The 26,815-nt window shown below is 43.2% G+C and overlaps 2 protein-coding genes across 3 annotated transcripts; both read left to right on the plus strand.

Annotated features, from left to right (window-relative positions):
- LOC129811022 (cytochrome b-c1 complex subunit 6, mitochondrial-like) lies at positions 1–1,799 on the plus strand. 2 transcript variants are annotated; one of them, XM_055862120.1, is made up of 4 exons: positions 1–194; positions 512–550; positions 806–967; positions 1,618–1,799. In XM_055862120.1, exons 1-4 carry the CDS (start codon positions 150–152, stop codon positions 1,648–1,650), a joined length of 279 nt encoding a protein of 92 aa, XP_055718095.1. In that variant the 5' UTR covers positions 1–149; the 3' UTR covers positions 1,651–1,799. The 2 variants fall into 2 exon arrangements, with proteins under 2 accessions (XP_055718095.1, XP_055718096.1); XM_055862121.1 differs by having other exon boundaries at positions 7–194; positions 512–535.
- A 99-nt stretch (positions 1,800–1,898) lies between these two features.
- Positions 1,899–20,513, plus strand: LOC129811021 (vitamin D3 hydroxylase-associated protein-like). The gene is made up of 15 exons (XM_055862119.1): positions 1,899–2,900; positions 3,221–3,334; positions 10,497–10,637; positions 11,615–11,748; positions 12,085–12,291; positions 12,573–12,613; positions 12,875–12,999; positions 13,752–13,877; positions 16,863–16,960; positions 17,249–17,348; positions 17,491–17,534; positions 18,626–18,665; positions 18,968–19,076; positions 19,298–19,443; positions 19,870–20,513. The coding sequence occupies exons 1-15, from the start codon at positions 2,694–2,696 to the stop codon at positions 19,990–19,992; spliced, it is 1,755 nt and encodes a 584-aa protein (XP_055718094.1). The 5' UTR covers positions 1,899–2,693; the 3' UTR covers positions 19,993–20,513.
- The last annotated feature ends 6,302 nt before the right edge of the window (positions 20,514–26,815 follow it).

Genomic DNA, 26,815 nt, shown 5'->3' on the forward strand with positions numbered 1-26,815 from the left:
GTGCCATTTCATTAACGTAGAATAAGTAACGTATCGCCACGATTACGTCGGGTGAGTGACCTGGTCCGTCCTCCAACATAAAATCAAAGAAACTCTGATCAAGTTATTCATCTGACAGCGAGTCATATCAGGTAAAGAGCAATAACATCATGGTTTTCGAGGAGAAAATGATCCTGAACGGGGAACCCGAAGATGTAAGACATTAATTAACAATTTTCCATTCAATATGTGGTTAAATAATGAACGGAACCGTGAGTTTAAGGCCTAGGTTTGCTACTATAGCTAACAGGAGAGACACAGTGTCTAGCCAGCCGGTATGTCAGCTAGCGAGTCAGCTAACGTTAGCTAGCATAGTTAGCCAATAATCTGCTCAGTTGTTTTCGCGCAACCAGTGGCAATAAATAGCATGAAAGTTAGCTAACTAGCTTGGCTAGCAACAGCCTTGGCAAGTAGTCCAGTGTGTTATATCGGTGTCATGTTTCGAGTGCTTTAAAATGTGTTTTTCTTTCAGGAAGAGGAGGAGGAAGACATGGTGGTATGTATCGATTTGGTATGATGCAACGTAATCTGCCCACCTTGCATTGGTTCTGAAACCTAAAGAATCTTTTGTCAACTAGCCAACTAGTTAGTTGTCATGCAACTGGGGGGAATAAATAGCCCGCCCCATATCTATTTGTGCTATAGCCAAGTCCGATGTATGGTTGTTTGTTATGCCAGATATGTTGGTTATAGCACAAACAGATCTGGGACCAGGCTAGGGAATGGATGACTTATGTTCTCAGTAGCCATGGTCCTTCTGTTCCAGGACCCCCTTGACACAGTGCGGGACAAGTGTGCACAGGCAGAGCACTGCATCCACACCCGGGCAAAACTAGAGGACTGCGAGTCCAGGGTCAGCTCCAAGTCCGAGACCGCAGAGGACTGCACTGAAGAGCTTTTCGACTTTCTCCATGCCCGGGACCACTGTGTACGTGAGATCTACCCAGACACTGTCACCAGCAGTTAACCATGGGGTGCAATGGAGAACATACAACCAGGCATGAGTGGATGTTAAAGCAACGAGCTGATAAAGCTAGCAGTTCTTGATAGAATGTTACAGCAGGTTGGATCTCGCTTAGTCTGCCAAGAAATAACCTGAGACTGAGTCTGGTTGTCAGACTGCCAAGAGAGATGTCAGTGGATCCAACTCCTTGTCTCCTCAGTCATCTGTGCGGTTCCCCCCACCGCTACGTACCACAACTGATACACAAATACATTTGTGTGACTGAACATTTAAACGTCTACAGACAGATGATACCAATTTTCAGGAGTCAGTGATTTGTATTTACTCTATAGCATGCTTCTCCATTATTAAGTTCTTCATGATTGGAGAGCTTAGAATTTGAGTGCAATAGTTGGATGATGGATCAGGACAGAAGGATGTGGAGAAATGGGTAAAGAAAAGCAGACTGACCCTCATATTGTTTTACGGTTGTATGCTTTGTCACTGGACGAGGAATGAAGAGAAAATCATTTTGATGGTATAACTAGCTACTTTAGGAGACAAGTGTCACTCACTTTGCATACATTTGTACTTGACAGTTTGCAATAACTTTACCTTTCATTTCTGTCCCCCAGGTGGCACACAAAGTCTTCCATTCTGTCAAATAAAGTCCATCCAGCTCCCTGCACTACTGGCAGAAATTCCCTGTCAGATATAGAAACGAGTACCTGGTTTGAAAGGAAACCTCTATGGATATATGTTATAACCTCAAATACACACTCTGTTCATGTGAATAAATTGTAAATTAAGTGTTAAATCAGTGTTTTTTGTAACTGGTTGGATTTTATTAAGTTATACTTTTGTTAGTTGTGATGCATCTACTCTCGTCTACCAGCTGGCGGGAGCTATTGAGACTGGGAAAGAGGTTATGCTGTATCAATGTGGCAAGTGCAGCATAAATTAACTTGGTCATTGGTCTCACAACAACTGGATAATTGCAAAGAATTACAATTGCTTTATGTTCCGCTAAAATGCAATTTCACATAATGGAAACCTTGTATAGCATGCCTCCATGCAATCAACAACCCCTGGTAAAATCTTAATTTTTGTAGTATGCAATAAAAGCTGTCACGAGTTCCTCGCCTACTTGCTATTGTTTGGCGAAGATTATCTAGACTTTGCCTCTTCTATTGGATAGCCTCGAGCCAATCCCTGTGTTGTGATGAGATGACACAAGAAGGGTGCAGTTTCCCCACATGTACAGCAGTTTGGAACGTGCGTTGTCCCAGCTGGATAGCTGTCGGTTTGCAGTGGTCATAAGCTGGACAGCACAAGCGGAGAAGAGGTCGGAGCAAATTGTAATTGTGAATGCAGCTGAACGTTTCTTTGTGATTTCACAGCCGAGACCTTGCAAGAAATCCTGTTGGCAAATGTTCTGACCTCACAGGTCCCTTAGCCCGTGTAGGGGTGTATTTTGGAATATACTGTGATTACAGCTGGTGGCTGTAATGCACTGTTAACATTGGATGCCAACCACCCTTAAAACCCCTACGAATAAGGTGTAGGGAGAAGCCCCTGACTGCAGTTCGGGGCCGGGCTCACTGTGGGCGGAGTCAAACGCATTTAACCCGAACCCTTCGAGAATCATTGAAGTGTACTTGGAGGTAGGAGGTTGGAGGTGGAAGATAGCTGTCAGAGCGTTGTGGACAGAATGGACAACTTTAAACAAGTATTTTTTTGGGCAGAGCCGAATTGGACAGCGATTCTGACAGCCACTACATGCGGTACAGGTGCATTGATGCTTTTTCTGAATTGGTTCAGACACGAACAGTCGTGGAAGAAAATTCAGAGGGCGAAAGCCCGAAGAGAAACGTCACTGCAACAGGCAGAACTCGCTGTCCTTCAGTTCAACGAATCTGTAAGTTTGACTTTAGTTTAGCAAACGCTAGCTAACAACCTCAACGAATGAACATTCAACCCTGTTGATAAGTCAGTCAGACACAGCTGTGACTCTAACTTGCAGATAGTACTGGGGTGGCTATCACATATTCATGTTCAAACCAGTTGCCACTTAGTCATGCATGCATGTATTGAAAGGAGGATGAAGTGTATGCAGAGGACCTTACCTTATTGACTGAGATAGCATGACATTTCATTTAGATTTTCAGAGGGTAGCTAGATAGATATCTGGTGGTGTACCGAATGTTCAGTCTCTTCCCTCTTTGACTCCCATGTCAGCACCCTGGAACAGACACCTCTCTCATCCTCTCACTGTCACTGGCTGAGCTGTCCAAACAACTGAAGGGTGGAACACTAACTCCACAAGCTGTGTTCCACACATACATGGAAAAGGTAATGCACAATTCAATCAACACCCCAGCAATCACTTATTTTATTTCACCTTTATTTAACCAGGTAGGCAAGTTGAGAACAAGTTCTCATTTACAATTGCGACCTGGCCAAGATGAAGCAAAGCAGTTCGACACATACAACAACAGAGTTACACATGGAGTAAAACAAACATACAGTCAATAATACAGTAGAAAAATAAGTCTATATACAATGTGAGCAAATGAGGTGAGATAAGGGAGGTAAAGGCAAAAAATGCCATCTTGGAGAAGTAAATGCAATATAGCAAGTAAAACACTGCAATGGTAGATTTGCAGTGGAAGAATGTGCTAAGTAGAAATAATGGGGTGCAAAGGAGCTAAATAAATACAATAGGGGAAGAGGTAGTTGCTTGGGATAAATTATAGATGTGCTATGTACAGGTGCAGTAATCTATGAGCTCCTCTGACAGCTGGTGCTTAAAGCTAGTGAGGGAGAAAAGTGTTTCCAGTTTCAGAGATTTTTGTAGTTCGTTCCAGTCATTGGCAGCAGAGAACTGGAAGGAGAGGTGGCCAAAGGAGGAATTGACTTTGGGGGTGACCAGAGAGATATACCTGCTGGAGCTCGTGCTACAGGTGGGTGCTGCTATGGTGACCAGCGAGCTCAGATAAGGGGGGACTTTACCTACCAGGGTCTTGTAGATGACCTGGAGCCAGTGGGTTTGGCGACGAGTATGAAGCGAGGGCCAGCCAACGAGAGCGTACAGGTCGCAGTGGTGGGTAGTATATGGGGCTTTGGTGACAAAACGGATGGCACGGTGATAGACTGCATCCAATTTGCTGAGTAGAGTGTTGGAGGCTATTTTGTAAATGACATCGCCGAAGTCGAGGATCGGTAGGATGGTCAGTTTTACGAGGGTATGTTTGGCAGCATGAGTGAAGGATGCTTTGTTGTGAAATAGGAAGCCAATTCTAGATTTAACTTTGGATTGGAGATGTTTGATGTGAGTCTGGAAGGAGAGTTTGCAGTCTAACCAGACACCTAGATATTTGTAGTTGTCCACATATTCGAAGTAAGAACCGTCCAGAGTAGTGATGCTGGACGGGCGGGTGCAGGCAGCGATCGGTTGAAGAGCATGCATTTAGTTTTACTTGTATTTAAGAGCAGTTGGAGGCCACGGAAGGAGAGTTGTATGGCATTGAAGCTCGTCTGGAGGGTTGTTAACACAGTGTCCAAAGAAGGGCCAGAAGTATACAGAATGGTGTCGTCTGCGTAGAGGTGGATCAGAGAGTCACCAGCAGCAAGAGCGACATCAGTGATGTATACAGAGAAGAGAGTCGGCCCAAGAATTGAACCCTGTGGCATCCCCATAGAGACTGCCAGAGGTCCGGACAACAGGCCCTCTGATTTGACACACTGAACTCTATCAGAGAAGTAGTTGGTGAACCAGGCTAGGCAATCATTTGAGAAACCAAGGCTATCGAGTCTGCCAATGAGGATCTGGTGATTGACAGAATCGAAAGCCTTGGCCAGGTCAATGAATACAGCTGCACAGTATTGTTTCTTATCGATGGCGGTTAAGATATAATTTAGGACCTTGAGCGTGGTTGAGGTGTACCCATGACCAGCTCTGAAACCAGATTGCATAGCGGAGAAGGTGCGGTGTGATTCGAAATGGTCGGAAATCTGTTTGTTGACTTGGCTTTCGAAGACCTTAGAAAGGCAGGGTAGGATAGATTTAGGTCTGTAGCAGTTTGGGTCAAGAGTGTCCCTCCCTTTTGAAGAGGGGGATGACCGCAGTTGCTTTCCAATCTTTGGGAATCTGACGACATGAGAGGTTGAACAGGCTAGTAATAGGGGTTGCAACAATTTCGGCAGATAATTTTAGAAAGAAAGGATCCAGATTGTCTAGCCCGGCTGATTTGTAGGGGGCCAGATTTTGCAGCTCTTTCAGAACATCAGCTGACTGGATTTGGGAGAAGGAGAAATGGGGAAGGCTTGGGCGAGTTGCTGTGGGGGGTGCAGTGCTGTTGACCGGGGTAGCCAGGTGGAAAGCATGGCCAGCCGTAGAAAAATGCTTATTGAAATTCTCAATTATAGTGGATTTATCGGTGGTGAGTTTCCTATCCTCAGTGCAGTGGGCAGCTGGGAGGAGGTGTTCTTATTCTCCATGGACTTTACAGTGTCCCAGAACTTTTTAGAGTTTGTTGCAGGAAGCAAATTTCTGCTTGAAAAAGCTAGCCTTGGCTTTTCCTACTGCCTGTGTATATTGGTTTCTAACTTCCCTGAAAAGCTGCATATGTTCGATGCTAATGCAGAACGCCATAGGATGTTTTTGTGTTGGTTAAGGGCAGTCAGGTCTGGAGAGAACCAAGGGCTATATCTGTTCCTGGTTCTACATTTTTTGAATGGGGCATGCTTATTTAAGATGGTGAGGAAGGCATTTAAAAAAAAAAACCAGGCATCCTCTACTGACGGGATGAGGTCAATATCCTTCCAGGATACCCATGCCAGGTGGATTAGAAAGGCCTGCTCGCTGAAGTGTTTCAGGGAGCGTTTGACAGTGAAGAGTGGAGGTCGTTTGACCGCTGTAATGTGCATGTTGTGGAATTTTGTGGACTGCATTATTTCTATAGGTGGTGTAATTTGTTTTCACTGCAAGCATTGGCAACATATCGTACTCCTGCAATGTTTTCTGCAAACCATTAACCACCTTTAACCTGTTTACGTATTTAAATCGGAAGTCACAGCTAGGGTTGCAAAGGGTCTGAAACTTTCTGGAAATGTTCCATGGGACGTTAAGACCTGGAATTTGGGGAATTTTCCTTAAATTCATCAAAAAGTTAGCTTATAACAGTGAACCTTTTTTTGTAGGATACACATAAGGAAATTCTAGGTCTTGTAGCATATTTTGGTTAAACTATCCCCAATTCAATGGAATTGCAACCATCACATTTGCAGCTGATTTTCAAGATCTTGCACACTAATGAGATGCTATAGATCCCACCCTACTACACTGTCTGAGCCAAGAACTACATGCTTTCTGGTAAGTTTTGATTACAATACTGGCTGGGGTGAATATATATTATGACATTTCTTTTGTTAATTATAAATAGTATCCTACAGCAAAGTGTGTGTAAATCATTTCTAACTTGTTAACAATTTCTGCTAGTTAGTTTTTGCAACCGTGTGGGTTTTAGCTTGCTTGAGCCTGCTAACATAGGAGTGTTAATTCACCTGTTCCATACATGTTTCATTTTAAAACATGTATCTTACAAAGGAGTTGTTTATTGGGCTCAATGGGATTGAGATCCGGGCTCTTCGCTGGCCATGGCAGAACACTGACATTCCTGTCCTGCAGGAAATCACGCACAGAATGAGCAGTATGGCTGGTGGCATTGTCATGCTAGAGGGTCATGTCAGGATGAGCCTGCAGGAAGGGTACCACATGAGGGAGGAGGATGTCTTCCCTGTAACACACAGCGTTGAGATTGCCTGTAATGACAACAAGCTCAGTCCGGGGATGCTGTGACACACCGCCCCAGACCATGACGGACCCTCCACCTCCAAATCGATCCCTCTCCAGAGTACAGGCCTCGGTGTAACGCTCATTCCTTCGATGATGAACGCAAATCCGACCATCACCGCTGGTGAGACAAAACCGCGACTAGTCAGTGTAGAGCACTAATTACCAGTCCAGTCTGTTCCAGCGACGTTGGTTTGTGCCCATAAGCGACGTTGTTGCCAGTGATGTCTGGTGAGGACCTGCCTTACAACAGGCCTACAAGCACCTCTGTCCAGCCTCTCTCAGCCTATTGCGGACAGTCTGAGCACTGATGGAGGGATTGTGTAACTCGGGCAGTTGTTGCCATCCTGTACCTGTCCCGCAGGTGTGATGTTCGGATGTACCGATCCTGTGCAGGTGTTGTTACACATGGTCTGCCACTGCGAGGGCGATCAGCTGTCCGTCCTGTCTCCCTGCAGTGCCGTCTTAGGCATTTCACAGTACGGACAATGCAATTTATTGCCCTGGCCACATCTGCTTGCCTCCTTGCAGCATGCCAAAGGCATGCTCACACATATGAGCACGCTCACACCCTTTTCAATGAAGATCTGTGAAGTTATTTGGATTTTTACGAATTATCTTTGAAAGACAGGGTCCTGAAAAAGGGACGTTTCTTTTTTTGCTGAGATTATTTATATGTAACTGGAATTGTATTCTTTTTTTTGTAATTGTTTAAATCCTATTCTTTACAGGAAAATGCCACGGGCACTATTTGATGTGTGGAGACCTTTCACTGCAGCTAATGTAGAAGGAAAAGCTGTGTACATTTGCAAATACTGTGCCAAATTAAATGTGTAGAATGTAAGATGCAGAATCATCTGGCCAAGTACATAAAGTTCTCTCAGCGCTCACAACAAGCAACCACTGACAAAAGTCACTCTACTTCTATTCGAGGTGTAAATGATGAATCAGACACCTTATCAATAGCAACAGCTCATGGTCCTCCTGGAATCAAGTTATTATTATTTTTTTTGACTCAATGGAGGAACGTAGTAAGACAAATGCTGATGAATGTCTTAAGCTTTGTATGCAACTGGTTCACCTCTGATGCTCACAGGCAATGTGTATTGGAAGAGATTTCTGAATGTTCTTCGCCCAGCATGCACCCTTCCAACCTGACATGCTTTATCTACTCATTTGCTGGATGCAGAATTCAACAGAGTAGACTAGGTCAAGCAAATCATAGACCGTATTGCAATCGTCTCTGAATGGTGGTTTACTGATTGTGGGAAAGGAATAATTAACTACATCTCCACCCCTCAACCAGTATTCCACAAGAGCACAAACATACAGTTGAAGTCAGAAGTTTACACACCTTAGCCAAATACATTTAAACTCAGTTTTTCACAATTCCTGACATTTAAGCCTTATGACTTATTTAGCCTGAATGACTTATTTCAGCTTTTATTTCTTTCATCACATTCCCAGTGGGTCAGAAGTTTACATACACTCAATTAGTATTTTGTAGCAGTGCCTTTCAATTGTTGAACTTGGGTAAAAATGTTTCTGGTAGCCTTCCACAAGCTTCCCACAATAAGTTGGGTGAATTTTGGCCCATTCCTCCTGACAGAGCTGGTGTAACTGAGTCAGGTTTGTAGGCCTCCTTGCTCGCACACGCCTTTTCAGTTCTGCCCACAAATTGTCTATTGAATTGAGGTCAGGGCTTTGTGATGGCCACTCCAATACCTTGACTTTGTTGTCTTTTAGCTATTTTGCCAAAACTTTGGTAGTAACCTTGGGGTCATTGTCCATTTCGAAGACCCATTTGTGACCAAGCTTTAACTTCCTGACTGATGTCTTGAGATGTTGCTTCAATATATCCACATAATTTTCCTGCCTCGTGATGCCATCCATTTTGTGAAGTCCTGCAGCAAAGCACCCTCACAACATGATGCTGCCACCCCCGTGCTTCACGGTTGGGATGGTGTTCTTCAGCTTGCAAGCTTCCCCCTTTTTCCTCCAAACATAATGATGGTCATTATGGCCAAACAGTTATATTTTTGTTTCATCAGACCAGAGGACATTTCTCCAAAAAGTACAATCTTTGTCCCCATGTGTAGTTGCAAACTGTAGTCTGGCTTTTTTTATGTCGGTTTTGGAGCAGTGGCTTCTTCCTTGCTGAGCGGCCTTTCAGGTTATGTCGAGATAGGACTCGTGTGGTATAGATACTTTTGTACCTGTTTCCTCCTGCATCTTCACAAGGTCCTTTGCTGTTGTTCTGGGATTGATTTGCACTTTTTGCACCAAAGTACGTTCATCTCTAGGAGACAGAACATACCTGAGCGGTATGACGGCTGCGTGGTCCCATGGTGTTTATACTTGCATACTATTGTTTGTTCAGATGAACGTGGTACCTTTAGGCATTTGGAAATTTCTCCCAAGGATGAACCAGACTTGTGGAGGTCTATAATTTTTTTCCTGAGGTCTTGGCTGATTTCTTTTGATTTTCCCATAATTTGTCTGTAAACAATTGTTGGGGAAATGATTTGTGTCATGCACAAAGTAGATGTCCTAACCGACTTGCCAAAACTATAGTTTGTTAACAAGAAATTTGTGGAGTGGTTGACAAACGTATTTTAATGACTCCAACCTAAGTGTATGTGAACTTCTGACTTCAACTGTATCTCATCAGCCAGCTGGTGAAAGGGACTTTGTGGATCTGAGGCTTTTTCCCCCATCCTCCAAATCCCAACATCAGCCACCTCAGAGGGCAACTGGTCCTAGTTTGGGAACACACACCAAAGCACGCAACAGGCTGACCATTACAAGTATTGAAAAATTGGTGGCCATCTTGGCAACTTTGAGGCTTTTTGAGCCTGACAACGAGCCATCCTCAAGGTTTGAAGGTGACAGTGAAGATGAGGCCTCCGAGTCGGATGTTCAAGAGGTGGACTTTGAGGAGGTCAAGGGAGAAGACATGGAAGCCTGAGAGGAAGACAACCAAGGCTTTAGTTTCTAGACTATAATTTTACAGATCTATGTTGAATATGTCTTTGGGAGATGTGATGGATCATTCAATATTCCCTTTATTTTGTTGTTCAGTGAAATCATCCCATGTGAAGATTAAACTAATGTAAAGGTCGTAAATAAAAGGTTTTTCATCTTTCTGTTGGAAGGATTTAATCATTTACAATTGTCTATTTATGATAAGGTAAAGTGTTTCTGTCTCCATATGATATGGTAAATATATCCAATGCAAAAAAACATCTACATTGAAATGGTATTAATATTAATTTCTGTGAATTCCCATTAATTCCCACAAAGTTTCCACCTCTGAATATTCCCCAAAATGTGCAATCCTAGTCCGAGCCAACACAGCCCTGAAAAGGCCTATGTAGTTATGATGACATGCCTGGATTATATTTGCACTGTTTACAAAACAATGCAGCATGATCAGTCATTGAATGGCTTTCACATAATAGGCATCATGTATTTTGGGGCATGCTGGCGTGGTGATCAATCTGGCCTGTTCCCAGAACTGTTTGGGATCTGTTTTGTGCTCTTGTTGTAGCAATGGCCATAGGAGTTGGCAAGACAACACAAACTGATCTGGGACCAGGCTACTAGACCTTTCAATCTACAAGTGCTCCCATTGATTTTTCACATGTTGTGTTCCCACAGACATTGGAGGTGAATAGGAGACTGAACTGTTGCACTGAGGTCCTGCTGGAGAGTTGGGATCAGCTGGAGGATATTGGCTCTCACAAGGATGGTCTCCTTTATGGGGTCCCTGTCAGCATCAAGGAAAATATTGGATACAAGGTGTTGATTAGATGTCACTTCAGTGTCTTTCATTAATTGTCATTTTTACCTGTAAATATAGCAGGGGTTTCCAGGTCAGATTAAACATGGGCCTAGTCCTGGACCAAAGCACTTTCAATAGAGATTCTCCATTGAGCATGCTTGTGTTAGGTTTGTTCCTTTCCTTCTTGTCAATCATCATTGGCTCATTGGTGAAATTAGCATTATGACAATATCTTTAATCATTCAAAAACCTTTAATGCAATTGCAGACAGAAGTTGACAAACAGGAACATAGCACGAATGTTGCTGAGTAAGTTCTGTGTCAAACAAAAGGTCTCAAGTTGTTTTATTAAACCGAAGTCCTGCCTTAGTGATGTCACTGACTACGTCATTACCTTTTTTCTCCTGAGACCAGAACCCAGCATCCATAGCTATACAAACATAAACACTGAAACTCTGTCTAAAAGCTAGGCAATAAACGTCCACTCCCCGAAGTTGATTACTTGTGGAATGTCTGAGTCGTCTCTTATCTCCCACGCTCCCCTGCAGAGTTCTGTGTCAGTCACACATAAGAGAGAGAGAGAGAGAAAGAAAGAGCAAACTGTGGAACAATTCTAAAACTATATAATGAATATATATATATTGTTAATCTGTAGTCTAGGACCCTATAAATGTTAGGAGGGAGGGGTCTTATATTAATAGATATTATATTAACATAAGCATAATCAATTATTTGAATACATCAAACATTTGTACAGACCCAAATCATGACCCCCTAGGTGAATCCTGACACTTGTTAGCCTAGGACATTGGCTTAATCTGTGTCCAGAAAGCCACCCCATAGTAGGCTTGTCTTTGTTTGTGAACTTCAAGTCGAGCCTCTCGTGAGGGCCTACCAGTAACATAGTTCTGGGTTCAGAGATGTGCATGTCTACTGAAAGAGTTTATTTTTTTATGAATTATTTACTTTTTTGATCTGCCCGTTTTTGTATTTAGGGTCATGACTCTACATGTGGCGTGATCTGTAAGTTGGACCTTCCTGCCACAGAGGACAGTGTGCTGGTTGAAGTGCTGAAGAGACAAGGCGCCATTCCCTTCATCAAGACCAACGTACCTCAAAGCCTGCTAAGGTGTTATTCTTGTGAATGCATCGAATGAGATTCAGAATATAATTTGTCTACCATATACAATGTCAACTGATGAATAAACATAATACACTAGCAATACATTGACATAGATCGGGTAACAATGCCTTTAATGTGCCACATACCACATTAGGTGATGTAATTTAGTGCAAGAGCTATGACTTGAGCAATGTGATTGAGGAGTTTGTGAAGACGGTCATCGTCAAAGTCCAATGGCCAGACTAGTCCGCACCCAGAGTAAAGCTGATTGGTCACCCCATGACTCATGTTGTTCTTAGCAGTCAGTGTTTTCACCCACGTCTGTCTTGTCCCCATGTCCAGCTACGACTGCGGCAATCCCATCTACGGCCTGACTCTGAATCCCCATAACCCTCAAAAGACGCCCGGGGGTTCATCGGGCGGGGAGGGAGCGCTGATCGGAGGAGGGGGCTCGGTCCTGGGCATGGGCTCCGACATCGGGGGCAGCATACGCATCCCTTCATCCTTCTGTGGGATCTGTGGCTTTAAACCCACGGCCAACAGGCTGAGGTGGGTGGATGAGGAAGGGGGGGGGGGGGGGGGGGGGTCTGTCAGTGCGTCGTGTAACTATTAGGATGTGTCAGTGAATATGTTAGTCATGGTGACAACCTGTGAGGCCTTCAGTAATCTTTTACAATGTTGCTAACCTTGAGGAGAGTTTAAGAATGATTGCATCACAAGATGTTTATTTCCCCCGTAAAAGCATAGTTGTGTGTTTGAGTGAGTTATTGACCTGATTGGCTTGGTTAGATGATGACTGACAATTTTTTTTTTTTTTCCTTTTTTTTCAGTTCGCGAGGTGCTGTCTCCTGTAGCCGGGGCCAAAAGTCAGGCAAGGCTCAAACGTACAACTTTCCACCCTGCACATGTATAGCTAAATAAATTGATGAACGTTTTCTTAACCCCCGCCGTCATAACGCCTATATACATAGACAAAATAGGGAGCGGAGCTCTTCTGTGAAAAAAAGTAGGAATGGAATCAAAAGGATGCTCATTGCATTACATGTAACAACATAGTAACAGATGTTATTGTTAACTTTTAACAACTGACTCTCCACTGTCAGGATGACTCCGATTGTTTGTGTTGTTCCAGTGCTGTCGTCCTTTGGGCCCATGGCAAGGGACGTGGATAGCCTGGCTCTCTGTATGCAAGCTCTGCTCTGTGACCACATGTTCAGACTGGACCCTACTGTTCCCCCAATCCCATTCAACCAACAGGTGGGATCTCTCTCTGTCATAGGGAGTAGGGTGATGTTGCCCCTAGATGCTGATCTTGAGACAGTTTTGTTGTTGTTGTAGGAGGTGAAGCTGATCCTAGATCTGTACATAAAGGACACTTCATCCTGGAGCCTTTCGTAGGATACGTATCATTGTTCAATGGATATCCCTGAAGAAAAATAAATGATATCCTTAAATACATTATTATTATATTTAGTGACGGGCACCCTTTTGTAAAATCTATAATGATATCAGTTGCAATTGTTTTATTATAACATAACAATACATATTGATTTTACTCAAAACATTGCAACTGTCTGAATGTTCCAGCTGCTTGTTGATGTTCTGGGAATGTTCTGGTCTGAATGTTCTAGGAGCTTAACCTACTCAACCAGTTTGAATACAATGAGAAGCCCATGAACGGTTGATGGCTCATCAGCAGGCAATTTAAGTATGATTATGATAAGTTGACAGCCCGTGAGAAGGTCTGTTGGGAGGGTTTTGTGCATGCAGGAACAGTCACGTATGCTTTTTTACATAATAGTTTAGGTTGACAAGAAGAATAATCCGATATAACAATATGCCTTGCTCTTATCAATATCAAACAATAGTGTCCATATCAAATGATTGATATTGGATGCCAATATCCATTATTATAAGGTACATTATGCAGAAAGGACCTATACACATTCAAACCCCCGGCAATCTACATTCTCTATGTATCAATACTGTGTTCTTCCTCTGTTCTCCAGGTATACCAGCGTTCCAATCCCCTGAGGATCGGGTACTATGAGAACGACGGCTATGCCATGCCGTCTCCAAGCATGGGCCGAGCCCTGAGGGAGACCAAGGCGTTGTTGGAGAGAGCAGGGCACACGGTGAGTAACCTCTAGCTCCAGACTGATCTACTCTGCGGTCAAAAAGTTTTCACACCCCTTGACTTTATCCACATTTTGTGTTAGACTGAATTTAAAATGGATTAAATTAAGATTTTGTGTCACTGGCCTACACGCTATAATGTCAAAGTGGAATTATGTTTTCAGAAATGTTAACGAATTGTATTAAAAATGAAAAGCTGACATGTCTTGAGTCAATAAGTATTCAACAACCCCTTTGTTATGGCAAGCCTAAGATTCAGGAGTAAAAATGTGCTTACAAGTCACATAAGTTATACCGACTCACTCGGTGTGCACTAAGTGTTTAACATTATTTTTTAATGTCATCACTGTACCCCACACATACAATTATCCGTAAGGTCCCTCAATCAAGCAGTGAATTTCAAACAAAGATTCTATGGGATTATAACGACAGAACTACGTGAGTTTGTATTTTGAATTTCGTGGTCGCGCATTGAGATTTGTGGTTGCAAGTACGATTTGCAAATGTGTAATTTATTTTGCATGTTTGTATAATGTGTGAAAGATTTTAACAATGGTCGCTAACTTGACATTTGAACACATTCAATAAGATTTGCAAGCATCATTTATTTTCTGAATTATGACAAGTCTATTTCCAACTATGAATATACTGCTGTGAATCAAAAATACTCTTGCAGGAGAGGGCCTAGAACCGAGCCCTGGGGGACACCAGTAGTGTGAGTATGTGGTGCAGACATGGATCCTCTCCACATCACCTGGTAGGAGCGGGCTGCCAGGTAGGATGAAATCCAAGAGTGTGCAGAGCCTGAGACACCCAACCCTGAGAGGGAGGAGAGGAGGATCTTATGGTTCACTATGTCGAAGGCAGCGGATAGATCTAGGAGGATGAGAACAGAGGAGAGAGAGTCAGCTTTGGCAGTGCGGAGAGCCTCTGTCACAAAGAAGAGCAATCTCATTTGAGTAACCCGTCTTGAAGCCTGAGTGGTTAGGGTCAAGAAGATTGTTCTGAGAGAGATAATGAGAAAGTTAATAAGAGAGAGCACGCTCAAGTGTTTTGGAAAGAAAAGAAAGAAGGGATACAGGTCTATAGTTTTGGATGTCAGATGAGTCAAGTGTTGGTTTCTTGAGGAGGGGAGCAACTCAGGACATTTTGAAATCAGAGGGAATGCGATGAATTGATGAGGGAAGTGAGGAATGGGAGAAGGTCTCCAGAGATGGTGTGGAAGAGGGGATGGGGTCGAGCGGGCAGGTTGTCGGGCAGCCAGACCTCACTAGTCACAGAATTTAATCTGGGGAGAAAGAGGTCAAGATGTTTGGTAGTTCTGTGTGAGTGAGACCAGTGGACTCAATAGGCTGAGTGAATGAGTAGCGGATGTTGTCAACCTTTTTTTCAAAGTGGTTGACAAAGTCGTCCGCAGAGAGAGAGGGGTGGAGGATTAAGGTGGGAGGAGAAGGGGGAAAATAGTTTAAAGGATAGGGTTAGAGACGGAAGCTTGAAATTTTGTGGTAGAAAGTGCCTTTGGCAGCGGATAATGAGGAAGAGAAGGTAGAGAGGAGGGAGTGAAAGGATGATTGGTCCTCCGGAAGTTTAGTTTTCTTCCATTTTCTTTCAGCTGCCCACAGCCCTGTTCTGTAAGCTCGCAATGATTCACTCCGCCACGGAGCAAGAGAGGGCAGAGCCGGCTGGGAGGAAAGAAGACAGTGCTAGTCATAGGATGCGGAAAGGGAAGAGAGTGGTCGAAGAGGCAGAATCAGGAGGGAGAAGGATTTAGCAGAAGGGAGAGATGATAGAAGAGGAGAGAGTGAGTGAAAATTGCGATGGCACATGACCATCTGGGTAGGGGCCTAGTGTTTAGGGTTGGAGGAAAGGGAGACATAAAAGGAAACAAAGTAGTGATCAGATCTGTAATCATTCTTAAATGAAATGATGCTTGCAAGTCTTATTGAATGTATTCAAAATTAAAGATACAACAAATCTTTCACTCATCGTGATAAAAGTTTGCAAAATTAAAATACATATTTGGGAGTCGTACGTGCAACCACTAATCTCAATGTGCGACCACGAAACTCAAAATACAAACTCATGTAGTTCTGTCATCTTTATAATCGCCAAAGATTCAACCACAAAGACCAGGAAGCTTTTACAATGCCTCACAAAGAAGGACACCTATTGGTTAAAAAAAGCAGACATTGAATATCCCTTTTGAGCATGGTGAAGTTATTAATTACACTTTGGATGGTGTATCAATAGACCCAGTCACTACAAAGATAGACTACCTTCCTAACTCAGTTGACGGAGAGTAAGGAAACCGCTCAGGGAGTTCACCATGAGGCCAATGGTGACTTTAAAACAGTTACGGAGTTTAATGGCTGTGATAGGAGAAAACTAGGGATGGATCAACAACATTGTTGTTACTCCACAATACATGTACTAACCTAAATGACAGAGTGAAAAGAAGGAAGTCTGTACAGAATAAAAAATATTCCAAAACATGTATCCTGTTTGCAATAAGGCACTAAAGTGAAACTGCCCCCCATAAATGTGGCAAATAAATGAACTTTATGTCCTGAATACAAGGCATTATGTTTGGGGGGAAAATCTGACACATGATTCTGACATGTATTGACTCAGTGGTGTGATTACTTATGTACATTTGCTAACATTTCTAAGAACATGTTTTCACTTTGTCATTTATGAGGTATTGTGTCTAGATGGGTCAGACAAAAATATATATTTAATACATTTTGAATTCAGGCTGTAACTCAACAAAATGTGGAATAAGTCAAGGGGTATGAATACTTTCTGAAGGCACTATATGACCAGAGCTTGGTTGAACACTTTTATGTATCAGAGACAGATTTACTTGGACTGCCGAAATAACAGAAACAAAATAATGTGGATGTTAATTCCTTAACAGGTCGGTCCATAACTGTGTTGATATTAAGTTGTATTTCTCTCTGTCTATCTCATCTCACTCTCTGTAGTTGGTTCCCTTCAGTCTCCCCAGGCTGAGCTATGCCATGCATGAGCTGGTTATCAGGGGAATCGCAGGCGATGGATGCGCTACCCTGCTCAGCAACCTGTGAGTCAGTCAAATCACCCTGGATTGTGTTCAGTTGGGCACACCATAGTAAGACATTTTGAAATGCGAAGCAAAAATGTGTATTTCTTATTGCAGTCAATGTAGTCCCTGCCTGTTTCAATCCATTTTCATCCGTTTAGTTCTAATGAATGAACACAACCCCCTAATGAACACAACCCAGGTTCTCCCAATGAGTTAAACCAGCACATCCCTGGGAGAGAAATTAACTATCCAGTATTCGCACTAAAATGATTAAAAAAGTAACTTTGTTGTTTGGTGTTATTGTAGGAAAGGAGGGCCTGTCGACCCGTCTCTGCGGGTTCAGATTATTCCGTACGGTTTACCTCGCATTGTGAAGAAAATACTCTCCATTCTAATCAAGCCCATAGTGAGTGCTCTCCAAGTCCGCAGCATACAGAGAGGGAGGTTAAAACTGTATCTGGGGAGCTTTGTGATGTGTATCAGACTGCTCATGTTATATTTGGCGGATACTTCTATGTTTGTCAATGGTCTTATTTTTTTCCCTTCAGTTTCCTCGTATTGGTGCCTCTATGGAAAGCCTGTGTGGAGCTAGGTGAGAAGAACCTATGTCTATTCTTCCTATTGGATTCATATAATCATCAATAATTATAATACCTAACATCTGATTTGGACCATAATTCTTAATAACAACGAGTAAGACTTGACAAATTCCCCAAAATTGTCAAAAGCCACCCAGTGACCCCCACACCCACACCCAATGCCAATCCCACCCCAGGGAAACATTTACATAGGATGAAGAAGCAATAGTCCAAGCCGCAGCTCCATACTACTTGTCAAACATAGATAACTGATACTGTATATTGGTTGTTGGGGTGGTAGGCGTGAGGTTTGGGGGGCGTCCGTGGGTGGCTTTTGACAATAAAATGTTTGTTTCTGGACACTTTCTGTTGTTGATATTGCTACTATGCAAGTAACCACTTCACTGTATCGTTTACACCTTCTGTATCCTGAGCATGTGACAAATGTAGATTTTATAGATTTGATATAGCGTTTGTTTACCACATGGCCTCACGTGAATCCTTAAAGAGATGGGTGGGGCTAAGGCTTAAGAGGGTGTGAACGATGCTGAATAGGTGTAGACAAAGAAGAGCTCGCCGGTATTGTAGGTGTTCCAAAACATTCAAGTGGGGTTACAAGTTTATCGACTTTCAAAGCAGAATTACTTTCCCATTGTTCCTCAACTGTAGTGTATGATATACCATTTTCTAGCTCTGAGTCTCTACTTTTTTCCAATGTAAAAAAACACCATTTAAAATAGGGCTACATAAGACAGAATCGAGGTGGTCAGTCACATTTTATTGATTTCCCCATTTCTTAGTCAATGGTAGGTATATGTTTGGTTCCAATTGGATGTTGGGTACTATATTTATTGAATATTATGTGAATCCTAAAACTTAAACTGGCCAATTTTTGGGTGCAATCAAATAGCAACTAAATTTCAACAAAATAAAGTTGCAGGAATGCTAATCTTATCTGTTTTTAACTCCAGAAATTCTTTCATAACAATCTGAGATGGTGGATGTCATGGCTTGCTGAAATGACATGGGATGACTCTTTTATTATATTTCGATGCCATGGTATGAAATGCAGAATCTTAATGATTCCATCACTTCTTTTCACCAGCTCTGTGCAAGACCTGTGGAGACAGCATGCAGATGTGGAGGTACTAGACATTTTGAAGTTGTGCCATCTCTAAGAGTTTCCTGATGGTCCGAGAGGAGGCACAAATCGTATCCTGTAAATGTATTATTTAAATGTCTTCATTAATCTGGTCTCTTGTTGTAATGCAGAAAAACAGAATGGCATGGATTATAGTGTCAGTCATTGGCAATGTTATATTGTTCAACTAGGTTGTTGGCCTAAGCTTGCAGCATGATAATCAATTTGACAAAAACCTTTGAGAGAATGTTGTGTGGAAATCAGTGCTCTGAGGAAAATGTACAGTAGTTCTGTCTGTGTTCCAAGGACTACATGCATGAGGTGATGGCAGAGTGGAGAAGGTGTGAGCTGGACGTGCTGCTCTGTCCCATGATGGGTCCCGCCTACAACCATAACTACCCTGGGAAACTCACCAGTACCCATCTCTCCTTTCTGATCTCTCTTATCAAATGGAATATAGATTTAACTAGCTCTTTTTAATTTTATGAGGCTTGTTTGTTTTTTTTTGCAGTCATGGCCATTTTTTAAAATGTAGAATCACCAGTTGGAATTGTTATGAATTCACCTGCTTTATTGAACTATGGGTGGATGGATTATTGACTCAGTGCCCCCGCCCCACCCCTTTTCTCTCTTCAGGTGCGTTGTCTTACACCACTATCTACAACCTCCTTAACTTCCCTGCTGGGGTGGTCCCTGTCTCCACGGTAACAGCAGAGGACGAGGAGGAACTCAGGCACTACAAGGGCAACTATGGGGACCTCTGGGACAAGCTCTACAGAAAGGTACAGTCAGTCACAAACACACTCTTCCTCTTAAAATATTTACAGGATATTTAGCTATTTCCAAACTTATTTCCGTCTTACCGTCATCCTGACTTGAAGTGGCCATTTTGTCCATGCCAGATGTCACAACCTGTAGCCTAACCGGTGAATCTTAACCTGTAGTTCCATTGTAACCAGTAGATGGAAGCAGAGGCCTGTCCTGGTTGCTTGGTTGGAGTTCAGGCCACTGGGCCCGTATTCAAAAATCATCTCAGAGTAGTAGTGCTGATCTAGGATCAGCCCCCCCCCCCCTCCATATAATTGTATATATTATTCTCTAAAAAGGAAAACTGATCCTATACCAGCACTCCTATTGAGATTATTTGTGAATACGGTCCCTAGTCAACATGCGTTTGGTTGGGACTGACTGTTTGTGTGTGTTTACAGGCGGTGACTGGTGGAGAGGGGCTGCCGGTGGCCGTACAGTGTGTGGCCCTGCCCTGGCAGGACGAGCTCTGTCTGCGCTTCATGAGAGAGGTGGAGAGGCTGTTCAGAGAGAAGAAGAAATGAGAGATTGATGTACTAAGAGGTGGAGAGAGATAAGTTCAGTCTATGGACAGAGAGAATGGTAAAAAGGACCTGTTTAATCAAGCAGTCAAAATAATCAATATAAGAAAAAGTCACTTTTTGAAGCAGTAAAAGGAATATATAACATTATTCTTATGCTGCAAGGTAACTTGAATAGGGCCCCCTGGCCCAAATAATTGTAAATGTCCTCAGAAAGCAGGTTGGAGGAAGGACTGATCCAAGTGCACTGAGAAACACATGACTGTTCCATGGCTGCTAACAGTTCACCTGACCTCAAATAGGGATACAAATACATGCATATTTTCTTACACACTCAAGAAAATTGGGAAATTCTGTTTACCTCAGTCGATTTAAATAAAAAAAACGCACTAATGAAATATGAAATGACTTGGTATTTTTAAATAATAGTCAATTTATGCACTTATTTTTATATAGGAAAATTAATCTAAATATACACTATGTCTGTGATTTTCATGTCTCAAATTAAAAACGTTTTAAATATATCCCTCTATGTAGTGCTGTTTGTGTCTGCATTTATGCACTTATTTTTATATAGGAAAATTAATCTAAATATACACTATGTCTGTGATTTTCATGTCTCAAATTAAAAACGTTTTAAATATATCCCTCTATGTAGTGCTGTTTGTGTCTGCATGGTTTAGGAATGAGAACATTTATCATGGATTTCTCCCCTTGAGGTCAAGTGTCTACCAAACGTGACATGCAATGCTTTTAGATATCTGAGATATAATATGGTCACTTATGTACTTTTCAATACATGCTGCAGTTTTAATACGGAAGGAAAGTTGTGTGTTGACCGTCATTTATTCATCCAATACCATCGATCGTGATCTTGTCCATTAGTGGGCTGTGCGAATTAACCCAGGACAATAGTAACAGCCTCTGCCACTCTTCTCCTCAGTCAATCACTAACATTCCGATTCCCTTTAATATCTCAGCCAATGTAGCATGAACAGGCACAACAACATTAAGGGGTAGAAGTTGTGTAGCTGGCGTCTTGCTAACATCCGACACTCTGGAAAATGACGACGCAGTCTGTCTCGGTTACTCAGACAATGGTATTGGACATGTCTAATGAGGAAATGGCGTTTTACTGTATATACAGGTAGCTGCCAAAATGAAGGAAACACTTGAGTAAATGAGCGATACAAAGTATATTGAAAGAAGGTGCTTCCAAACAGGTGTGGTTCCTGACTTAATTAAGCAATTAAAACAACCCTTCCATGCTTAGGGTCATGTGTAAAAAATGCCCATCTCAGTGACTTTGAAAGAGGGGTCTCAAAGGAGCATAGGAGGTTATAAGTCTGTAGGTGTCTGTCACCAGGTCCAATTGAACACTTATGAACACTTATGGTTTTCAACCACCATCAATAAAACCCCAAATTATGGAATTTCTCATAGAAAAATGGTGTCGCATCCCTCCAGTAGAGTTAGACACTTGTAGAATCTATGCCAGGGGTCATTGATGCTATTCTGGTGGCTTTGGAGTCTCATGGTGGCCCAACGCCCTATTAAGACACTTCCTGTTGGTGTTTCCTTTATTTATTATTATTATTATTTAAAAAATATATATAAAAAAAAAAAATGTATGCCCCTTTTTTCTCTCCAATTTCGTGGTATCAATTTGGTGGTTACATCCTGTCCCATCGCTGCAACTCCCGTACGGACTCGGGAGAGTCCCCTAACCCGGACGACGCTGGTCCAATTGTGTGCCGCCCCATGGGTCTCCCGGTCCTGGATTCGAACCAGGATCTCTAGTGGCACAGCTAGCACTTCGATGCAGTGCCTTAGACCACTGCGCCGCTCGGGAGGCGCGTTTCCTTTATTTTGGCAGTTGCTTTTCCTCCATCTGCATTTCTGCTACCGTATCTCTATGTTTGGCCCTTCTAGAGTTCTGCTGTCCTCTCTCTCTTACTCTGTGTTTTTGCTTCACTTCTACCTCTTTTTCTCTTGCCCCTTTCTGCCATAGCTATCCTACTTCTACCTCTCTCCCTTTCCACCTCGGCTTCCCCACTTCCCCTCTCTTCTATATTCCCTTCTCTTTTTATTTCTCTCCCCTTTACCCCTGGCCATAGTTGGCCGGGTCTTTCCCTCATAGTCCCTCCTCTCTCAATGTTTACCCTCCTCTCTCCATCTTGGTGCCACAGATGAGTAGCACAGATCATTTTCCCTGTGAGTGATTACGGCGTCGCCTCAATAACAGGACATGTCTTTAGCGCAGCAATAGATAAGGGGGACCTAATGACACATAGCGTTTCCATTGGCATGGCCAGCGCGCTGCGGCCGCCGCGTATTGTGATTACCCCCCCAAGTATATTGTAAATATGTGTTTTCGATTTTACATAAATTTACATTTTTTTTTTAACTCTCCTGGGATGGGAGGCCATTAGGGGACAATGCATTTTGTTTTCCATCATCGTGGTGCATTCCTATTCTCTCTGCCATTCCATTATTGAATATGAAATCATATCTGTTAGAGTGAGGTAGACACATTAGGCAGGCGAGGAGGAGAGTGTAGATTGAGAGGTAGGGTTATTAGTGTTATCTGTGTCAGAGAGATTCTGGCTGTTTCATTCAGTCAGGGAGCATTAAGCAATAAGAGGCAGTGGAGGGGGTCTCCGGTCTCTTCAGAAGAACGCAAATCCCTACAGTAACAGTGTGACACACACTCGTTCTTGCTCTCTCACTCTTTGTCGGTCTCTAACACAGCATTAAAAGTGTTCTCCTTATTTTTATTTAAACTTTTATTTTAAGAGTCATGCTGAGACCAAGGCCTCTTTCACAAATGAGCCCTGTATACATATAAAATGCTTGATTTCACACTGTAATCAGGATGATGTCATTGTTCAATAACGTTAGCTGATTGTAGTTCTGACTTGTGTTTTAGTAAAACTATATTAGGACCGCCTCAGTTTCAGCACAATTTTTTTTTCAATCTCAGCAGGGCTAATTCTACGTTTCGATGGTACAAGGAAAACGCAAACCGGATGTCATTGTTTTCAATGAGAGCGCGACGGTGAATGCCGTTGGCCACCACAGTAGACGGGACTTGCCGCCACAGTTCCAATATTTCAACTTTTGCCGTCTGCTGTGGAGTTGTTAGCTACCAGATGTTTGATTTGCGCTGATTGTTTAATGAAATCACCATAGCAACGCATACGGTCGCGCTGGCTTGCTTTTGCAGTCACCCTCTTTCTTGCTTTCTTGTCCGGCTATGCCGACTGGTATGACAGTTTTTGCTTCCCTCTAAACGCAGCATTAGATTGAAAGAAGTTGTGCTGAGACCGAGGATTCACTAATATGGACGTTTTCAAATGTAATAAGGAGTTTTCAGAGTTAGATCTCAACACTCAACTGCAGATTTACCTGGCTCCAGACCAAGAAAACAGAACATAACAGGCCATCTAACAGGGAACCTCTACCAGTGCCTCTAGCAGAGACCTTTTATGTTCCAGCTCATTGGTAGGAAGTCCAAACGCCTCATTTACAGAAATCTCAGGCTATGAGATCAGGTACTTTAAAAGCCATCCCAACCCATTCACACCCCGTTCGGGTGCAAACAAATAAAAATACGATATTGCCCCAACTAAACTAGGATGATTCTGTCTTAATGTGCCATTTCAGGGACCAAGGAGCCCCTTGGTCATTATAGTGCCGTAGACTCTCAGGTAGTAATGTCTGTCGCAACACGACTCTTGCCTTCCAGATGATCAAAGTCACGAGTTCTGCCTCTGAGACCTGAAAGCCACTTCCAAAGGGATATTGGATGGAGTGAGATTGGCAGCTTTCAGGACTTTGGTCCATTTCATCCGCCATTACTCCCCAATAGGAAGAGCCAGCATGTGGAGAGATGGAGGGAGGAGAGGAATGGGAGATTACCAGACAGCTCATACAGGTAGGTGTACATGGAGTAGCGCAAGTAGCGTACAGGGGCCTTTTTCTTTACACCAGCCCACGCACAGTGCTTCTTGCATGGGGGCTGGGATCTCTGAGGTATATGCTCACCAATTTCTCTATGACAGGATTAGCCAAGAGCTCTGAATGATTTCCTCCAATTCTGTGACTCAACAATTCCGTGATCCAGGTTCTAGCGGCTTTAAGAGCCGCTATCCCAACTTTGAAAAGCTTACCCTCTGGACAAGGGACACTCTGTTTTTTTGTTTTTTTCCCGAGATGGTTCCGCTTCCCTTTTTCTGCTGCTTTCAGGCGTTCATCAACCCCCCTTTCCCTCCTTTCCCTCTCTCCATCCCTCTTCTCACTACCTCACCATCCTCTTTCCCCTCTTGTACATCTGCTAGGTTGAGTTGTTTTTTTCCCTTTCTTCCCTCTGGCGGCTCGCTTGGCCCACGGCCCTTATAGCCAAATTGGTTTACATTGGGGAGTTAAACGCACTGCAAATGCGCTTAAACGCGTACAGTCAAAAATGCAGACAGTGCGTGTCAGGATTAGCACCGAAGTCAGGGGGAGAAAGGAGAGCGTCTCGGCTGCACAAAGCTGGGGAGCAGCTAGCGAAGCCTGCAGCTACAGGCCGTCTCATCCACTTTTCAGAAGAAAGGGAGAAGGATTTAGCATTTGCATGCAAGTCTGTAATTCCAGGAATTATAGGAACTTGTCGGGCAACAATCAAACTCCTTACGCTGTATTGTGAAAGTATTGTTTCACACGTGTGAGCAGACCTGGGAGTTACTATACGCCGCTGGTGGAGGGAGTCTTGGGGAGTTGGCCTAGTAGCTGTTCTAGGATCAGTTTCCCTGGTCTTGGTGATGCTCTATAGGGGAATTAGAAGCAGCCCATACCCTGACCTAGGGATAGTTTGTGATTTTGGCTTCCCCAGAGTCAGGTAAAGTTGCGGATACCATTTTTATGTATCTGCGTGCAGTTTGAAGGAAGTTGCTAACTAGCGTTAGCATTTAGTTACTGTTGCTAACTAACTATCATGCTAGCTGTTCCTGTAGACCAATCATTGCGCTAACACTAGTTAGCATTGGCTCGCGAAACTGCCTCTAACTTCCTTCACACTGGACGCAGATACATAAAAATGGTACAATCCAAACTATCCCTTTAACCACAAAGTGGTTATTACCTAACCTTAATAGGAATGTGCATGTGTAATCGAGTGCTTGAGTACTTGAACAGACTTGAACCATCCATAACCAGAGATCAATTATTTTTTTATACTGTAATACTATTTGTGTGATTTTATTTCTTAACTCTGGTCAAAATAAAAATAAAATGTTATATTGAGATGGAGTTTTAACTTTCACAATACAACTTCTTTATTTAGTGATTCACTTTGCAGAAATCGCTCCTCCATTTCTCGGTTGCTAAATGTAGAAAAGTTTGGCAAATTTTTGTTTGTGACAAAACAAGCAATTATAGTGTAGTAGAGAATCATTGTACCATCTACACTGCTTTGAAATGTATTTTCCATACCCATAATATTGTATTTTTAGCTGTTTTAGGTGTCTAGCGGGAAGTAGGCACTATCAGCATGGCTGCCAAAACGCAGCGAGGTTTGGAAGTGTTTTGATCAAACTGATGAAACCCATGTGTAATGCAAACTATGCAATATCAAGCTCTCCTTTTCACAGCACAACTAGCTTCATTAGGAATCATATGCTTATCAAGCATAAAGAAACGTTCTTGGAGTGGGACAAGTTGCACCAATCTCTCATGACATCTTTTGCAACTGCAAAGCACCTTGACGTGTCAGAGCCGAGCAGCTAACGCCTCATTACAGTTTCCATGAATTATTCTCAAATGACACTTAGTTTTTATTGACTGAATATACACTGCTCAAAAAAATAAAGGTAACACTTAAACAACACAATGTAACTCCAAGTCAATCACACTTCTGTGAAATCAAACTGTCCACTTAGGAAGCAACACTAATTGACAATAAATTTCACATGCTGTTGTGCAAATGGAATAGACAACAGGTGGAAATTATAGGCAATTAGCAAGACACCCCCAATAAAGGAGTGGTTCTGCAGGTGGTGTGCAAGGAGGAGCAGGAGGAGCACTGCCAGAGCCCTGCAAAATGACCTCCAGCAGGCCACAAATGTGCATGTGTCTGCTCAAACGGTCAGAAACAGACTCCATGAGGGTGGTATGAGGGCCCGACGTCCACAGGTGGGGGTTGTGCTTACAGCCCAACACCGTGCAGGACTTTTGGCATTTGCCAGAGAACACCAAGATTGGCAAATTCGCCACTGGCGCCCTGTGCTCTTCACAGATGAACACATGTGACAGATGTGACAGAGTCTGGAGACGCCGTGGAGAACGTTCTGCTGTCTGCAACATCCTCCAGCATGACCGGTTTGGCGGTGGGTCAGTCATGGTGTGGGGTGGCATTTCTTTGTGGGGCCGCACAGCCCTCCATGTGCTCGCCAGAGGTAGCCTGACTGCCATTAGGTACCGAGATGAGATCCTCAGACCCCTTGTGAGACCATATGCTGACACATGCACATTTGTGGCCTGCTGGAGGTCATTTTGCAGGGCTCTGGCAGTGCTCCTCCTTGCACAAAGGCGGAGGTAGCGGTCCTGCTGCTGGGTTGTTGCCCTCCTACAACCTCCTCCACGTCTCCTGATGTACTGGCCTGTCTCCTGGTAGCGCCTCCATGCTCTGGACACTACGCTGACAGACACAGCAAACCTTCTTGCCACAGCTCGCATTGATGTGCCATCCTGGATGAGCTGCACTACCTGAGCCACTTGTGTGGGTTGTAGATTCCGTCTCATGCTACCACTAGAGTGAAAGCACCGCCAGCCTTCAAAAGTGACC

The sequence above is a fragment of the Salvelinus fontinalis genome, chromosome 14 (assembly GCF_029448725.1).
Source record: "Salvelinus fontinalis isolate EN_2023a chromosome 14, ASM2944872v1, whole genome shotgun sequence".
NCBI classification, from domain to species: Eukaryota; Metazoa; Chordata; class Actinopteri; order Salmoniformes; family Salmonidae; genus Salvelinus; species Salvelinus fontinalis.

Bases quoted from the DNA above. Each gene is read 5' to 3' on its own strand.
- LOC129811021 (XM_055862119.1), top strand. From the start codon at position 2,694: ATGGACAACTTTAAACAAGTATTTTTTTGGGCAGAGCCGAATTGGACA. The intron at 19,077-19,297 runs GTACCCATCTCT...TTCTCTCTTCAG, and splicing joins CTACCCTGGGAAACTCACCA to GTGCGTTGTCTTACACCACT. The intron at 19,444-19,869 runs GTACAGTCAGTC...GTGTGTTTACAG, and splicing joins GGGACAAGCTCTACAGAAAG to GCGGTGACTGGTGGAGAGGG.
- LOC129811022 (XM_055862120.1), top strand. From the start codon at position 150: ATGGTTTTCGAGGAGAAAATGATCCTGAACGGGGAACCCGAAGAT. The intron at 551-805 runs GTATGATGCAAC...CTTCTGTTCCAG, and splicing joins TGGTGGTATGTATCGATTTG to GACCCCCTTGACACAGTGCG. The intron at 968-1,617 runs GTACGTGAGATC...TCTGTCCCCCAG, and splicing joins TCCATGCCCGGGACCACTGT to GTGGCACACAAAGTCTTCCA.